We start from the raw sequence: 19,272 nt of genomic DNA, 5'->3' as shown, positions 1-19,272 counted from the left end.
GACATTTGTCATTTATTTTATTTTAAAGAAGACATTGAATATCCCTTTGAGCAAGTTATTAAGGACATTTTCACTGACAAAGATGTCCTTTCTAACTCAGTTGCCGGAGAGGAAGGAAACCACTTTCACCATGACGTCAATGGTGACTTTAAAACAGTTAAATAGTTTAATTATTGGCTGTGATAGGAGAAAACTGAGGATGGATCAACAACATTGTAGTTACTACACAATACTAACCTAATTGACAGAGTGAAAAGAAGGAACCCTGAACAGAAGATAATTATTCCAAAACATACATCCTGTTTGCAACAAGACACTAAAGTAATAGTGAGACAAAGCGATTAACTTTTTGTCCTGAATGCAAATCCAATACAACACATTACTGAGTAACACTCTCCATATTTTCAAGCATAGTGGTGGCTGCATCGTGTTATGGGTATGCTAGTCATCATTAAGAAATGGAGAGGTTTTCAGGGTAAAAAAGCAAGGCAAATCCTACAGAAAGACCTGGTTCAATCTAACCCACAAAGACACATCTACACTGGAGTTGCTTACCAAGAAGACAGTGACTGTTCCTGAATGGCCGAGTTACAGTTTTGACTTAAATCAGCTTGAAAATCTTTAACAAGACCTGAAAATGGTTGTCTAGTAATGATCAACAACCAATTTGACAGAGCTTGAAGAATTTAGAAAATAATAATTGGCAAATGTTGCACAATCCAGGTGTGGAAAGCTCTTAGAGACTTACCCAGAAACACTCACAGCTGTAATCACTCTTAGAGACTTACCCAGAAACACTCACAGCTGTAATCACTCTTAGAGACTTACCCAGAAATACTCACAGCTGTAATCACTCTTAGAGACTTACCCAGAAAGACTCACAGCTGTAATCACTCAAATGAGACTTCCCAGAAACACTCACAGCTGTAATAATTATGTAAATGAGATATGTCTGTATTTCATTTTCCAAAATGTCTAAAACTGCAACAGTTGAAATACGCCTATTAATGAACTTCTACAATTTAGTTTTGCCTCAGGGGTTGAATATTATGTAAATAGATATGGTTTATATTTCTGGTTTCCAAACTGTTTATATTGGAATGGTTTATATTTCTGGTTTGAACTGGTTTATTTACATTTGTATTAGTGGTTTATATTACTGGTTTATATTTCTGGTTTGTATTACTGGTTTATATTACTGGTATTTTAGGTGGGGTTTATTTCTCCTTTGTATTACTGGTTTATCCGCTGTCCTGGTTTGTATTTGGTTTATATTTCTGGTTTATATTACTGGTTTATATTACTGGTTTATATTTCTGGTTTGTATTACTGGATTATATTTCTGGTTTATATTACTGGTTTATATTACTGGTTTATATTACTGGTTTATATTACTGGTTTATATTTCACAGTTTGTATTACTGGTTTATATTACTGGTTTTATTACTGGTTTATATTTCTGGTTTATATTTCTGGTTTGTATTACTGGTTTATATTACTGGTTTATAGAGGTTTATATTTCTGGTTTGTATTTCTGGTTTGTATTACTGGTTTATATTTCTGGTTTATATTACTGGTTTAATACTGGTTTATATTACTGGTTTGCCCACTGGTTTATATTACTGGTTTATATTACTGGTTTATATTACTGGTTTATATTACTGGTTTATATTTCTGGTTTATATTACTGGTTTATATAACTGGTTTATATTACTGGTTTATATTTCTGGTTTGTATTACTGGTTTATATTACTGGTTTATATTTCTGGTTTATATTTCTGGTTTGTATTACTGGTTTATATTACTGGTTTATATTTCTGGTATATATTTCTGGTTTGTATTTCTGGTTTGTATTACTGGTTTATATTTCTGGTTTATATTTCTGGTTTGTATTACTGGTTTATATTTCTGGTTTGTATTACTGGTTTATATTACTGGTTTATATTTCTGGTTTATATTTCTGGTTTGTATTACTGGTTTATATTTCTGGTTTGTATTACTGGTTTATATTTCTGGTTTGTATTACTGGTTTATATTACTGGTTTATATTTCTGGTTTATATTTCTGGTTTGTATTACTGGTTTATATTACTGGTTTATATTTCTGGTTTATATTTCTGGTTTGTATTACTGGTTTATATTTCTGGTTTATATTACTGGTTTATATTACTGGTTTATATTTCTGGTTTATATTTCTGGTTTATATTACTGGTTTATATAACTGGTTTATATTTCTGGTTTGTATTACTGGTTTATATTACTGGTTTATATTACTGGTTTATATTTCTGGTTTGTATTACTGGTTTATATTACTGGTTTATATTTCTGGTTTATATTTCTGGTTTGTATTACTGGTTTATATTACTGGTTTATATTACTGGTTTATATTTCTGGTTTGTATTACTGGTTTATATTTCTGGTTTGTATTACTGGTTTATATTACTGGTTTATATTTCTGGTTTATATTTCTGGTTTGTATTACTGGTTTATATTACTGGTTTATATTTCTGGTTTATATTTCTGGTTTGTATTTCTGGTTTGTATTACTGGTTTATATTTCTGGTTTATATTACTGGTTTATATTACTGGTTTGTATTACTGGTTTATATTACTGGTTTATATTACTGGTTTATATAACTGGTTTATATTTCTGGTTTGTATTACTGGTTTATATTACTGGTTTATATTTCTGGTTTGTATTACTGGTTTGTATTACTGGTTTATATTACTGGTTTATATTACTGGTTTATATAACTGGTTTATATTACTGGTTTGTATTACTGGTTTATATAACTGGTTTGTATTACTGGTTTGTATTACTGGTTTATATTACTGGTTTATATTTCTGGTTTGTATTACTGGTTTATATTACTGGTTTATATTACTGGTTTATATAACTGGTTTATATTTCTGGTTTGTATTACTGGTTTATATTACTGGTTTATATTACTGGTTTATATTACTGGTTTATATTTCTTGTTTGTATTACTGGTTTGTATTACTGGTTTATATAACTGGTTTATATTTCTGGTTTGTATTACTGGTTTATATTACTGGTTTATATTTCTGGTTTGTATTACTGGTTTATATTACTGGTTTATATTACTGGTTTATATAACTGGTTTATATTTCTGGTTTTTATTACTGGTTTATATTACTGGTTTATATTACTGGTTTATATTTCTGGTTTGTATTTCTGGTTTGTATTACTGGTTTATATTTCTGGTTTATATTACTGGTTTATATTACTGGTTTATATTACTGGTTTATATTACTGGTTTATATTACTGGTTTATATTTCTGGTTTATATTACTGGTTTATATTTCTGGTTTATATTACTGGTTTATATTACTGGTTTATATTTCTGGTTTATATTACTGGTTTATATTACTGGTTTATATTACTGGTTTATATTTCTGGTTTGTATTACTGGTTTATATTACTGGTTTATATTACTGGTTTATATTTCTGGTTTATATTACTGGTTTATATTACTGGTTTATATTACTGGTTTATATTTCTGGTTTATATTTCTGGTTTGTATTTCTGGTTTGTATTACTGGTTTATATTTCTGGTTTATATTACTGGTTTATATTACTGGTTTATATTACTGGTTTATATTACTGGTTTATATTTCTGGTTTATATTACTGGTTTATAGAGCATGGTTTATATTTAGGGTAGTGGTCCTTCTATGGCTCAGTTGGTATATAACTGGTTCAGGGTAGTGGGTTCGATTCCCGGGTTAGAATGTATTACATGACTTTATATTCGCTTTGGATAAAAGCTCAGCTAAATGGCAATATTAAAACAGAAATTATAATTTTTTTGCTTTGCAATTTGTTCAATAAGAAACAGAGGAACACAGTTTCTGGTTTCCGTTACTGTCTGCAATCTCTGTTATGGTTTAAAATAGAGCCCACCTCGAAAGTCTTAGCTTGGGTTGTAGGTTACAAGGGTTTATGTTGCAAGCATGGTGGTCTGGCCTCACTATTTCTGGGCCAGGAGAGAGCGTGAGCTGTGCTGACAGAGCTGTAATAAGGAAATACATTTGTTGCTTGAAGATGTCGGGTTAAACTTAAGCTTCTCACTAAAAACTAGAAATAAAAAAAAACAAGCAAAGTGACAGATAGATATGTTTGTGACGCAGTCAGACGTGTTCAACAGAAAGAAACGTCACCCGTGAGAAATCTGGGGAAAAATTGTCCCCGGGCTACACTTTTCTTTTCGTGTGTGGGAGTGAAATTTGAAGATGAGCTGACAATTGCACTGCATGGATTTTCTGTTGAGTGTGTGTTGTGTTGTGTGTGTGTTGTGTGTGTGTTGTGTGTGTGTTGTGTGTGTGTTGTGTTGTGTGTGTGTTGTGTTGTGTGTGTGTTGTGTGTGTGTTGTGTGTGTGTTGTGTGTGTGTTGTGTTGTGTGTGTGTTGTGTTGTGTGTGTGTTGTGTGTGTGTTGTGTTGTGTGTGTGTTTTGTGTGTTGTGTGTTGTGTGTGTGTGTGTGTTGTGTGTGTGTGTGTTGTGTGTGTGTTGTGTGTGTGTTGTGTTGTGTTGTGTGTGTGTTGTGTGTGTTGTGTGTTGTGTGTGTGTGTTGTGTGTGTGTGTGTGTGTGTTGTGTGTGTGTGTGTGTTGTGTGTGGGTTGTGTTGTGTGTGTGTTGTGTTGTGTGTTGTGTTGTGTGTGTGTTGTGTGTGTGTTGTGTGTTGTGTGTGTTGTGTGTTGTGTGTGTGTGTGTGTGTGTGTTGTGTGTGTGTTGTGTGTGTTGTGTGTGTGTTGTGTGTGTGTGTGTGTGTGTTGTGTGTGTTGTGTGTGTGTGTTGTGTGTGTGTTGTGTGTGTGTTGTGTTGTGTGTGTGTTGTGTTGTGTGTTGTGTGTTGTGTTGTGTGTGTGTGTGTTGTGTGTGTGTTGTGTGTGTGTTGTGTGTGTGTTGTGTGTTCTGTGTGTTGTGTGTTGTGTGTGTGTTGTGTTGTGTGTGTGTTGTGTGTGTGTTGCGTGTGTGTTGTGTTGTGTGTGTGTTGTGTGTGTGTTGTGTTGTGTGTGTGTTGTGTTGTGTGTGTGTTGTGTGTGTGTTGTGTGTGTGTTGTGTGTTCTGTGTGTTGTGTGTTGTGTGTGTGTTGTGTGTGTGTGTGTTGTGTGTGTGTGTGTTGTGTGTTCTGTGGAGCAGGAAAACTGGATGCAAACTGCTCATCCATAAACCAAATTAGGACAACAAAATCACAAACGTTTTTTTCTTCTTTTTCCTCTTTCGACTTGTTCTCAGGCTTGAGGTCTCTTTCCGAATGAATCCGTTTTAGAGATTAGCATTGCTGTTGTGTTGTCTTGAAACCCTGCTTGAATAGCTGGGACGCAGTAGCAAGCCTTGACAGGCCATTTCCTCCCGATGCAGAGCTCCATAGAGACGCAGACGGCGGCCCAAATGGGACCCTATTCCCTATATAGTGGTGCCCTAAGGGACCTGGTCCAAAGTAGTGCACTACTATAGGCCCTGGTCAAAAGTAGTGCACTACTATAGGGCCTGATCCAAAGTAGTGCACTAAATAGGGAATAGGGTGCCATTTGGCACAGAGACAGGGACAAAGATAATAGGGGTCTTCCTGCTTGCAGACAGAAACAAAGCCTCTGTTTTAACTGCAGGTGACATTATAAACAGGAAATGCATTCATGATCACACGAGGATAACACGTGGTCCGGGTGGTTATTCCCTATATCCAGCTGATGCTGAGAATGTCTCTGATGGGATATACAGTAAAATTGAATATGTTCTTATTTAAATGCTAAGAATGAATAGAGACTAAATGAAAAGGGATATTTTTTCTCAATAAAATATACATATTACTAAATAGTAATGTAGTTATGCAATGTTAGCGAGAGTGACTAAACACAATGTGCATCTGGCTCAGTGGAGTTGTGGTGTTCAGTCTTGTTCTTAGTCCTAAGGTCAGCTCTATCTCAAGGCAACAAATGTGATTGGTTAAGTTTAGGAAATAATGATTATGGGTGATTATGTATAGGCAAATAATTCCAATTGGTTACGATTAGGCTTAACGGTCGGGTTAGGTTTTTGACAGTAAATGTTTAAGTTTAAAACTCCAGTTTATAGAGAGATATAAGTCTCTTCTTCCTTCCTATGTTCAGGTGAAGCTGGACCTGGGCTCTGGTGAGCGGTTGCTGAGATCAGAGAGCAGCACCCAACTAAACGACCTGGCCTGGCACACTGCTGAGCTCCTCCACGACCGCCATAATGTCACCCTAACTACGGACCAGTACTCCCACACCAGCCTCCGGATGCCTGGGCACTGGTCTCAGAAGCAAGATCTTACCATTCAGGATGGGCTGTACGTCGGCGGGTCTGGAGGCCTGGACAAGCTCTACCTACCCAATGACCTAACGGGATTCAGGGGGTGTGTGGACCAGGCTGTTTTCAACGAGAACAACATGGTATCGTCGTTGAGACCATACGCTGGATTCAAGAGTGTCTACGAGGTTTCTTTGGGCTGTAGTCCCCAGTTCTTTGCCGGCGGGGAGGATCCTGTTAGTTTCTTTAGTTCAAGAGCGTATGTCTCCCTGCCACCCTGGAACGTCTCCCACAGCCAGCAAGAGGCGCTCTTTGAGTGTGTGGTTCACACCTCGGCTAAAGAGGGGATTGTCTTGTACAACTCGGCCAGACAAGGGGACTTTGTGGCAGTTGAAATCCAAGAGGGGCTGCTGGTGGCCATCGTGGGTAAAGGAGGCACCAAGACAGAACTTAAATCCCTCACCTTTGTCAATGACAGGAACTGGCATTCAGTGAAGATGTTCTTTACCCCCAAGACCCTACAGCTGACAGTGGACAAGGAGACGGTGAAGACTAGCATCAGCTCTCGCTCCAAGGGACTTCAGTTAAGAGGGTCGCTGTTTGTGGGGGGCATTGATGACAGCACGCGTTCAGAAGTCAGGAAGATGGGTCTGGTGTCTGTGTTGGGAAACAGAGTCCGAGGAGGTTCTTTTAAGGGCTGCCTGAAGGACATGAAAGTCAATGGGGTCATGATGGGTCTGCCTAATGCTGTAGTCACTAAAGATATATCAGTGGGCTGCGAGCCGGAGAAAGAACCGGAGCCCTCGACCACGATGGGTTCAACTACTATCCCGACTGTCCCCAACTCCCGGTTCGATCCCACTTCGGTCACCCCTACCCCAGAATTCCCTATGTTCACTCTGGCCAGGGGGCTGGACAAGAAGTACGGGGCCAACTTCGTGCTGCTCAGGAACCTTGTCGTCTCAGAGGGCGGACGTGGGTCTCTAGAGTCCAAGCACATCAAGGTGCTCCTGGACTTCAAGAAGCTCGGGGTACGCCAGTCTCAGATCATGTTCCGGATCCAGGAGCAGCCGGTGCACGGTCAGATACGATTGGATGTGGACCAGGACCAAGAGGAGAACGTCTTTAGCATGCTGGACCTGTGGCACGGCAGGGTGATATACATCCACGGAGGATCAGAGGACCCAGAAGACTTTTTCACTTTCTCTATCTTCTCTTCCTCCAGGAAGGAGGTTCCCACATACCTGCAGGGGACGAGAAGGTACCGCTACAACATCACAGTGACCCCCACCAATGACGCCCCAGAGCTCAGCCTGCCCCAGGGGAACCTTTTCGTCCTGTTGGAGAATTCTAGAAAACTCCTCACCAAAGAGGTGTTGAAAGCCACAGACATTGACAGCAACCACACCGACCTGGTCTTCTCCATCCTGGGGAACCTGAACCCTGATGCTGGTTATCTGGAGGTGGGAGATAACCCCGACACTGCAGTGACCACGTTCTCCCATTCTGATCTGGAGGAAGGGAAGGTGAACTATGTCCACACTGGGGCGAGGAACTCCAGGATCGTGCTGAGGGTCAGTGATGGAGACAAGGTGAGCAACACGGTGGTTCTGAGGGTCATGGCCATAGGGTTGGAGTATAAGATCGCCAACAACACCGGGCTTGAGATCATTCAAGGTGAGGTGGCTGTGATCAGTAACAAGCACCTGGCCGTTCAGACCAATGCCGTGAATCAAGTGGTAGACATCCGATATGATGTCGTCAGGCCACCTCGGTATGGGGAACTTCAGAGGCTTCACTCCAGCGGAGAATGGAAGCCCACCGGTTCCTTCTCTCAAAGGCTGCTGGAGAAAGAACGCCTTCGGTACCTCAGCACTTTCCAAGAAATCCAGACTGCCACTGCTACTGATGACTTCAAATGCAAGGTCACTGTCGCAGGAAGAGTTGACACTGAACTGGTCTTTCCAGTCACAGTGAAGTGGGTACACTATAACCTAGTCAGGAACGCAATGGCCGATATGAACAAAGTTCGGAAAGTGACGTTGGACTCACAGTATCTTTATGCCACGGTGGACATTGTGACACTATCCGAGGATGATCTTCACTTCAGAGTTCTCTCCTCGCCGAAGAAAGGACAACTTCTCCTTGTTAACGAGTTATTGAAGACAAACGCAACTTTCAGCCAAAGGAATGTCACTGATCTCAAGGTACGATACGAACTGGTCGACAGACCGTACGAAGACACAAGTGACACGTTTAAATTCCAAGTGTTCTCCAAGCACGCTCAATCACAAAGTTACGATTTCCAGATCTCAATAAAAGCTGACGTCAACAGCGTATTTATAAGAAATGACAAACTATCTATCATGGAGGGAGAGAGTAAACTCATCACAAAAGACGAGTTGTTTGCAGAGACTCTTAGCACCAAGGAGCTGTACTACACCGTTACAAGTAGCCCTAAACATGGGAAGCTAGCACGCATCAACCTGTCCAACTCTAACGCCAGTTACAACAAAATCCTAACGTTCAGCAACCAGGATCTCTTGGAGGAGCGTGTCATGTACATCCACGACGACACAGAGACCACTCAGGACCAGTTCACATTCATAGCCTCCACTAGTCAGGAGTCCAAATCCTCCGTCACGGACGATGAAGTCGGATCCAAAGAAGGAACGTTTAACATCTCCATCCAGCTAGTTAACGACGAAAAGCCGGTGCGCGTTGTCGATAAAGTTTTCCACGTGGTGAGGGACGGGCAGCGGTTGCTAACCCTGGACGATCTCTGTTACCATGACGCAGACTCGGACTTCAGCGACGGGCAGTTGGTCTACACGCGACGGGGAATCCCGATGGGAGACCTGGTTCTGGTGAACGACACATCTCACAGGTACTTTCTCTTTTTTTTTTTTTTTGTACATATTAATGATATAATGTATTTTGACTGTCTATGGATGTTTTTATATTGTCTCAAACCTATCCATTGGTGGTCCACAATGTTTTTTGACACTTTAATATGTCTGTACCTTAAGACCAACTGGCGTGTTAGTGTTGTGGGCCACAGCAAGGGTTTTCACATTTCTCCTCTGGGACTCCCAGATGTTCCATGTAACTATTCCACAGCTGATTCAACTTGTCAACTAATCATCAAGCCCTTGAACAGATGAATCAGGAGAACTCAGCAGGGCTACAACAAATTACTGTGACTTCTGGGACGTCTGGGCTACAACCACTGGACTACAGAATACAACTGTTTTTTTGTATTGTGTGGAGTGACACTTTATTAAACTTTCCTGACCTCTGACCTCCAGGCTGTTCCAGTTCACCCAGAAGGAGCTGGAAGAGAAGAGAGTTTTGTTCCTGCATCGTGGCGTGAACTCCGGACGCTTCGTGCTCTTCGTGTCTGACGGGAAACACTTAGTCTCCACTCTGCTGGACGTCAGCGCCCACGACCCGTTCCTGAGCCTCGGCAACAACACAGGTATGTGTGTATATATTTAATACGTTATATGCAGAGTATTTTCCAATTGACCCTTTCGCTAGGTCGGCAGTATAGCCTAGTGGTTAGAGCTTTGGGTTAGTAACCGGAAGGTTGCAAGGAAGGTTGCAAGTTCAAATCCCTGAGCTGACAAGGTACAAATCTATCATTCTGCCCCTGAACAGGCAGTTAACCCACTGTTCCCAGGCCGTCATTGAAAATAAGAATCTGTTCTTAACTGACTTGCCTGGTTAAATAAAGGTAAAATAAATAAAAAATAATTCCCAACTTGGTTATTGTTACAACCACGGACAACATTTTTCCCGGGAAGCCCGATTCCCTATTCAACCCACTGGCCCAAATCCCCTCACAATGATCTCAAACTGTGTTTTCTAATACACAGTGAACATTAATACAGACTACACTCTCGGGTATGTTGTCATTACAATTTGTTCACGGGAACCTGGTCAAATTTATAGTGTAATTAGACACTGAATGGCTGTCAGCATGAAGTCAATTCTATAACCCCTTTTTGGAGCTAACTAGTCAATTCTATAACCCTTTTGGAGCTAACTAGTCAATTCTATAAACCTTTTTGGAGCTAACTAGTCAATTCTATAACCCTTTTTGGAGCTAACTAGTCAATTCTATAATCCTTTTTGGAGCTAACTAGTCAATTCTATAACCCTTTTGGAGCTAACTAGTCAATTCTATAACCCCTTTTGGAGCTAACTAGTCAATTCTATAACCCCTTTTGGAGCTAACTAGTCAATTCTATAACCCCTTTTGGAGCTAACTAGTCAATTCTATAACCCTTTTGGAGCTAACTAGTCAATTCTATAACCCTTTTTGGAGCTAACTAGTCAATTCTATAACCCTTTTGGAGCTAACTAGTCAATTCTATAACCCTTTTGGAGCTAACTAGTCAATTCTATAACCCTTTTGGAGCTAACTAGTGAATTCTATAACCCTTTTTGGAACTAACTAGTGAATTCTATAACCCATTTTGGAGCTAACTAGTCAATTATATAACCCATTTTGGAGCTAACTAGTCAATTATATAACCCATTTTGGAGCTAACTAGTCAATTCTATAACCCCATTTGGAGCTAACTAGTCAATTCTATAACCCATTTTGGAGCTAACTAGTCAATTATATAACCCATTTTGGAGCTAACTAGTCAATTCTATAACCCCTTTTGGAGCTAACTAGTCAATTCTATAACCCTTTTGGAGCTAACTAGTCAATTCTATAACCCCTTTTGGAGCTAACTAGTCAATTCCATAACCTCTTTTGGACCTAACTAGTCAATTCTATAACCCTTTTTGGAGCTAACTAGTCAATTCTATAACCCTTTTTGGAGCTAACTAGTCAATTCTATAACCCTTTTGGAGCTAACTAGTCAATTCTATAACCCTTTTTGGAGCTAACTAGTCAATTCTATAACCCTTTTTGGAGCTAACTAGTCAATTCTATAACCCTTTTTGGAGCTAACTAGTCAATTCTATAACCCTTTTGGAGCTAACTAGTCAATTCTATAACCCTTTTTGGAGCTAACTAGTCAATTCTATAACCCTTTTTGGAGCTAACTAGTCAATTCTATAACCCTTTTTGGAGCTAACTAGTCAATTCTATAACCCTTTTTGGAGCTAACTAGTTAATTCTATAACCCTTTTGGAGCTAACTAGTCAATTCTATAACCCATTTTGGAGCTAACTAGTCAATTCTATAACCCATTTTGGAGCTAACTAGTCAATTATATAACCCATTTTGGAGCTAACTAGTCAATTCTATAACCCCATTTGGAGCTAACTAGTCAATTCTATAACCCATTTTGGAGCTAACTAGTCAATTATATAACCCATTTTGGAGCTAACTAGTCAATTCTATAACCCCTTTTGGAGCTAACTAGTCAATTCTATAACCCTTTGGAGCTAACTAGTCAATTCTATAACCCCTTTTGGAGCTAACTAGTCAATTCCATAACCTCTTTTGGAGCTAACTAGTCAATTCTATAACCCTTTTTGGAGCTAACTAGTCAATTCTATAACCCTTTTTGGAGCTAACTAGTTAATTCTATAACCCTTTTGGAGCTAACTAGTCAATTCTATAACCCTTTTTGGAGCTAACTAGTCAATTCTATGAACCCTTTTGGAGCTAACTAGTCAATTCTATAACCCTTTTGGAGCTAACTAGTCAATTCTATAACCCTTTTTGGAGCTAACTAGTCAATTATATAACCCTTTTGGAGCTAACTAGTCAATTCTATAACCCTTTTGGAGCTAACTAGTCAATTTTATAACCCTTTTGGAGCTAACTAGTCAATTCTATAACCCTTTTTGGAGCTAACTAGTCAAGTCGATAACCCTTTTTGGAGCTAACTAGTCAATTATATAACCCTTTTGGAGCTAACTAGTCAATTCTATAACCCTTTTGGAGCTAACTAGTCAATTCTATAACCCTTTTGGAGCTAACTAGTCAATTCTATAACCCTTTTTGGAGCTAACTAGTCAATTCTATAACCCCTTTGGAGCTAACTAGTCAATTCTATAACCCTTTTGGAGCTAACTAGTCAATTCCATAACCTCTTTTGGACCTAACTAGTCAATTCTATAACCCTTTTGGAGCTAACTAGTCAATTCTATAACCCTTTTGGAGCTAACTAGTCAATTATATAACCCATTTTGGAGCTAACTAGTCAATTCTATAACCCCTTTTGGAGCTAACTAGTCAATTCTATAACCCTTTTGGAGCTAACTAGTCAATTCTATAACCCCTTTTGGAGCTAACTAGTCAATTCCATAACCTCTTTTGGACCTAACTAGTCAATTCTATAACCCTTTTTGGAGCTAACTAGTCAATTCTATAACCCTTTTTGGAGCTAACTAGTCAATTCTATAACCCTTTTGGAGCTAACTAGTCAATTCTATAACCCTTTTTGGAGCTAACTAGTCAATTCTATAACCCTTTTTGGAGCTAACTAGTCAATTCTATAACCCTTTTTGGAGCTAACTAGTCAATTCTATAACCCTTTTTGGAGCTAACCAGTCAATTCTATAACCCTTTTTGGAGCTAACTAGTCAATTCTATAACCCTTTTTGGAGCTAACTAGTCAATTCTATAACCCTTTTTGGAGCTAACTAGTCAATTCTATAACCCTTTTTGGAGCTAACTAGTGAATTCTATAACCCTTTTTGGAACTAACTAGTGAATTCTATAACCCATTTTGGAGCTAACTAGTCAATTCTATAACCCATTTTGGAGCTAACTAGTCAATTATATAACCCATTTTGGAGCTAACTAGTCAATTCTATAACCCCATTTGGAGCTAACTAGTCCATTCTATAACCCATTTTGGAGCTAACTAGTCAATTATATAACCCATTTTGGAGCTAACTAGTCAATTCTATAACCCCTTTTGGAGCTAACTAGTCAATTCTATAACCCTTTTGGAGCTAACTAGTCAATTCTATAACCCCTTTTGGAGCTAACTAGTCAATTCCATAATCTCTTTTGGACCTAACTAGTCAATTCTATAACCCTTTTTGGAGCTAACTAGTCAATTCTATAACCCTTTTTGGAGCTAACTAGTTAATTCTATAACCCTTTTGGAGCTAACTAGTCAATTCTATAACCCTTTTTGGAGCTAACTAGTCAATTATATGAACCCTTTTGGAGCTAACTAGTCAATTCTATAACCCTTTTGCTAACTAGTCAATTCTATAACCCTTTTTGGAGCTAACTAGTCAATTTATATAACCCTTTTGGAGCTAACTAGTCAATTCTATAACCCTTTTGGAGCTAACTAGTCAATTTTATAACCCTTTTGGAGCTAACTAGCTATAACTTTTTGGAGCTAACTAGTCAAGTCGATAACCCTTTTTGGAGCTAACTAGTCAATTATATAACCCTTTTGGAGCTAACTAGTCAATTCTATAACCCTTTTGGAGCTAACTAGTCAATTCTATAACCCTTTTGGAGCTAACTAGTCAATTCTATAACCCTTTTTGGAGCTAACTAGTCAATTCTATAACCCTTTTTGGAGCTAACTAGTCAATTATATAACCCATTTTGGAGCTAACTAGTCAATTCTATAACCCCATTTGGAGCTAACTAGTCCATTCTATAACCCATTTTGGAGCTAACTAGTCAATTATATAACCCATTTTGGAGCTAACTAGTCAATTCTATAACCCCTTTTGGAGCTAACTAGTCAATTCTATAACCCTTTTGGAGCTAACTAGTCAATTCTATAACCCCTTTTGGAGCTAACTAGTCAATTCCATAACCTCTTTTGGACCTAACTAGTCAATTCTATAACCCTTTTGGAGCTAACTAGTCAATTCTATAACCCTTTTTGGAGCTAACTAGTTAATTCTATAACCCTTTTGGAGCTAACTAGTCAATTCTATAACCCTTTTGGAGCTAACTAGTCAATTCTATGAACCCTTTTGGAGCTAACTAGTCAATTCTATAACCCTTTTGGAGCTAACTAGTCAATTCTATAACCCTTTTTGGAGCTAACTAGTCAATTATATAACCCTTTTGGAGCTAACTAGTCAATTCTATAACCCTTTTGGAGCTAACTAGTCAATTTTATAACCCTTTTGGAGCTAACTAGTCAATTCTATAACCCTTTTGGAGCTAACTAGTCAAGTCGATAACCCTTTTTGGAGCTAACTAGTCAATTATATAACCCTTTTGGAGCTAACTAGTCAATTCTATAACCCTTTTGGAGCTAACTAGTCAATTCTATAACCCTTTTTGGAGCTAACTAGTCAATTCTATAACCCTTTTTGGAGCTAACTAGTCAATTCTATAACCCTTTTTGGAGCTAACTAGTCAATTCTATAACCCTTTTGGAGCTAACTAGTCAATTCTATAACCCTTTTGGAGCTAACTAGTCAATTCTATAACCCTTTTGGAGCTAACTAGTCAATTCTATAACCCTTTTTGGAGCTAACTAGTCAATTATATAACCCTTTTTTGGAGCGAACTAGTCAATTATATAACCCTTTTGGAGCTAACTAGTCAATTCTATAACCCTTTTGGAGCTAACTAGTCAATTCTATAACCCTTTTGGAGCTAACTAGTCAATTCTATAAACCCTTTTGGAGCTAACTAGTCAATTCTATAACCCTTTTGGAGCTAACTAGTCAATTCTATAACCCTTTTGGAGCTAACTAGTCAATTCTATAACCCTTTTTGGAGCTAACTAGTCAATTCTATAACCCTTTTTGGAGCTAACTAGTCAATTCTATAACCCTTTTTGGAGCTAACTAGTCAATTCTATAACCCTTTTGGAGCTAACTAGTCAATTCTATAACCCTTTTTGGAGCTAACTAGTCAATTCTATAACCCTTTTTGGAGCTAACTAGTCAATTCTATAACCCTTTTTGGAGCTAACTAGTGGTCTCAATTCGTATCCTGATGTCGACATTAGATGGGGAGTTGTATTCATAACATAGCTAATTTAACTAGCTAACATACATTTTGAGAAAAAACTGTTATATTATGTGGCTAGCTAGAAAACTCTGTTGTTGTCATAACCCTCACATTCTTTCATGAGATTAAAACTCTGTTGTTGTCATAACCCTCACTGTCTTTCATGAGATTAAAACTCTGTTGTTGTCATAACCCTCACTGTCTTTCATGAGATTAAAACTCTGTTGTTGTCATAACCCTCACTGTCTTTAATGAGATTAAAACTCTGTTGTTGTCATAACCCTCACTGTCTTTAATGAGATTAAAACTCTGTTGTTGTCATAACCCTCACTGTCTTTAATGAGATTAAAACTCTGTTGTTGTCATAACCCTCACTGTCTTTCATGAGATTAAAACTCTGTTGTTGTCATAACCCTCACTGTCTTTCATGAGATTAAATTAAAACTCTGTTGTTGTCATAACCCTCACTGTCTTTCATGAGATTAAAACTCTGTTGTTGTCATAACCCTCACTGTCTTTCATGAGATTAAAATATATATGCCATTTATCAGACGCTTTTATCCAAAGCGACTTACAGTCATGTGTGCATACATTCTACGTATGGGTGGTCCCGGGGATCGAACCCACTACCCTGGCGTTACAAGCGCCATGCTCTACCAACTGAGCTACAGAAGGACCACAACTCTGTTGTTGTCATAACCCTCACTGTCTTTCATGAGATTAAAACTCTGTTGTTGTCATAACCCTCACTGTCTTTCATGAGATTAAAACTCTGTTGTTGTCATAACCCTCACTGTCTTTCATGAGATTAAAACTCTGTTGTTGTCATAACCCTCACTGTCTTTCATGAGATTAAAACTCTGTTGTTGCCATAACCCTCACTGTCTTTCATGAGATTAAAACTCTGTTGTTGTCATAACCCTCACTGTCTTTCATGAGATTAAAACTCTGTTGTTGTCATAACCCTCACTGTCTTTCATGAGATTAAAACTCTGTTGTTGTCATAACCCTCACTGTCTTTCATGAGATTAAAACTCTGTTGTTGCCATAACCCTCACTGTCTTTCATGAGATTAAAACTCTGTTTGTTGTCATAACCCTCACTGTCTTTCATGAGATTAAAACTCTGTTGTTGTCATAACCCTCACTGTCTTTCATGAGATTAAAACTCTGTTGTTGTCATAACCCTCACTGTCTTTTTGTTTTGTTGTCTGAGATGTCGGACCCGACAACGGTTGCTATCCATTGGAGCGTTGCGATTGGTTGCCTAAAATTCTACAGCGGGGCTTAGCGACGAGTCAATTGAATCATTATGTAAAATGCCTTTGGAGTGTAGTCAGTCTTGCTTAAAGCTGCCCATTATTTTGCCCTTGTGTGAACAAAGACCACTGTGAAAATGTCTGTTGATGTTATTGTGTTCCCCCCCCCCGCTACGATTAATTTTTTGTCATCCTCAATTATTGTTTCTGTGTGTCGTTGTAACGAGATGGCTGTGGCAACTCTTTTTTTTTCTTCATTAATTTATTTGTTAATTCATCCATGTATTCACTCATCCATCCATTTATTCATTGATTCATCCATTAATTAATTAATTAATTAATCCATTCACAGGTCTGTTGGTCCAGAAGGGAAAGGAAGTGACCGTAACCACCGGTAACTTCAGCGTCTTCACGAACCTCAATGTCCGTGATGACAGCGAAGTCACCTACAAGGTGTCCGAGCCTCCTAAGAACGGCTGGCTGTATCGCCACGGAAACATCTCAGTGGAGTTTACACAGCACGACCTGAAGAAGGGCCTCGTCTCGTATCGCCATGATGACAGCAAGAACCTGGCGGATTGGTTCAGTGTCACGGTTAAGGTTAAAGGTCACGTCCTGAATGCCAGAATCAACGTTAAGGCTTACCTGGAGAGCCATCAGAGGCCCCCTATCCTCCAGCACAACAACACCTTACTGGTGGAGGAGAGCAAACCTGTGAAGATTGACGGGAGTAGACTGGAGGTATGTATGTTGTATGGGTTGGGGATGAATGGATGAATGACTGGAGGTATGTATGTTGTATGGGTTGGGGATGAATGGATGAATGACTGGAGGTGACTGTATGTTGTATGGGTTGGGGATGAATGGATGAATGATTGTATGGATCTGGAGGTATGTATGTTGTATGGGTTGGGGATGAATGGATGAATGATTGTATGTATGAATGAATGACTGGAGAATGTATGTATGTTGTATGGGTTGGGGATGAATGGATGAATGATTGGATGGATGTATGTTGTATGGGTTGGGGATGAATGGATGAATGACTGGATGGATGATTGAATGGTTGTATGGGTTGGATGGGATGAATGGATGAATGATTGATTGATGAATGGATTCGATGGTATGTATGGAATGAATGACTGGATGGTATGTATGATTTGTATGGGTTGGGGATGAATGGATGAATGATTGGATGGATCGATGTATGTATGAATGAATGACTGGAGGTATGTATGTTGTATGGGTTGGGGATGAATGGATGAATGATGAATGATTGGATGGATCGATGATGTTGGATATGTATGAATGAATGACTGGAGGTATGTGGATGTTGATTATGGGTTGGGGATGAATGGATGAATGATTGGATGGATGTATGGATGAATGAGTGATTGGATGAATTATTGGATGGATGTATGTATGAATGACTGGATGGATGGATGATTGGATGGATGTATGGATGAGTGATTGGATGGATGATTGGATGGATGGATGAATTGGATGGATGGATGGATGAACGATTGGATGGGTGGATGGATGGAAGGATGGATGGATGGATGAATGAATGATTGGATGGATGAATGATTGGATGGATGTATGGATAGATGGATGAATGAATGATTGGATGGATGTATGGATAGATGGATGAATGAATGATTGGATGGATGTATGGATAGATGGATGGATGAATGATTGATGGATGGATGAATGGATGGGTGAATTAATGAATTCATGATTGAATGAGTAACTGGGTTGGGAATGTGTTAGTGATTGAAGATTAGAATATTAGATTAGAATATATTTGTGTTTTGTTTAGCAATATTTCTACACAGTTTTGTCATGCTATCTGCATATATGTCAGTATTGGTTCAAGTCCTTCAGGATTCCGGTACAGTATTTATTCTAACTCCTGAGTTTCAGTCAAGTAACACGGCAAACACGATGCCAGGTGATACACCAAACGTCAACTAACCTCTTTAGACCCCAAACATCTCAGATGTTGTATCCCAAAAGGCACCCTATTCCCTATGGGGGCCTCGGTCAAAAGTAGTGCACTATATTAGGGACTAGGGTGCCATTTGGGACACGGGCACACTTGACAGTATATAGCCTCTGTCCACTGTGTCTAGCCTCCAACCTCTGTCTGTCTCTCTTGCCTGTTCCAGGTGACCCACGAGGACAACCTGCCATCTGAGATTGTATTTACAGTGAAGGTGGCTCCGCTACACGGGTTCCTGCGGCGCTTCGTGGAGGCTGAGGACCAGTATGTTGGAACTGAACAGACCCCCGTCCAAACCTTCTCCCAGGAAGACATAAACGCTGACAACGTCCAGTATCAGCAGACGACCCCCAGACAGGTCTACTGGACTTTACTTTTTGTTCTTCTGTATTTTAGCTTGAATGTTTAGAGACAGAAAGACAGGAAAGTAAAGAAGACAATGTGTGTCAGAAGGGTGAGGGCTGACATGCAGACAGACCCTGGAACCAAGACAGACAGACCCTGGAACCAAGACAGACAGACCCTGGCCAGGTCTTCTACTACCAAGACAGACAGACAGACAGACCCCGGAACCAAGACAGACAGACCCTGGAACCAAGACAGACAGACCCTAGCCAGTTCTACTACTAACAAGACAGACAGACCCTGGCCTTCTACTACCAAGACAGACAGACCCTGGAACCAAGACAGACAGACCCTGGCAGGGCGGTTGGACTTGCCTTTCTTCCACTAACAAGGGCACACTTGTCTTTTCTTACTACTAACCCCCTCTACTGTACTTTAAGTTGAATGGATAGAGAG

At 39.3% G+C, this 19,272-nt stretch overlaps 1 protein-coding gene across 1 annotated transcript in view; it reads left to right on the top strand.

Annotated features, from left to right (window-relative positions):
- cspg4ba (chondroitin sulfate proteoglycan 4ba) overlaps nucleotides 1–19,272 on the top strand; it is a 78,244-nt gene that overhangs the window by 23,751 nt on the left and 35,221 nt on the right. The window contains exons 3-6 of the mRNA XM_052460848.1: nucleotides 6,132–9,178; nucleotides 9,600–9,769; nucleotides 16,822–17,210; nucleotides 18,638–18,829. Of these exons, the coding sequence (XP_052316808.1) occupies nucleotides 6,132–9,178; nucleotides 9,600–9,769; nucleotides 16,822–17,210; nucleotides 18,638–18,829 (3,798 nt within the window). The remainder of the gene's footprint in view (nucleotides 1–6,131; nucleotides 9,179–9,599; nucleotides 9,770–16,821; nucleotides 17,211–18,637; nucleotides 18,830–19,272) is intronic.

This window comes from Oncorhynchus keta, chromosome 14, assembly GCF_023373465.1.
Source record: "Oncorhynchus keta strain PuntledgeMale-10-30-2019 chromosome 14, Oket_V2, whole genome shotgun sequence".
In the NCBI taxonomy this organism is placed as follows: domain Eukaryota; kingdom Metazoa; phylum Chordata; class Actinopteri; order Salmoniformes; family Salmonidae; genus Oncorhynchus; species Oncorhynchus keta.
The sequence above is the reverse complement of the archived record's forward strand: the minus strand, read 5'-3'. Positions and strand labels throughout refer to the sequence as shown.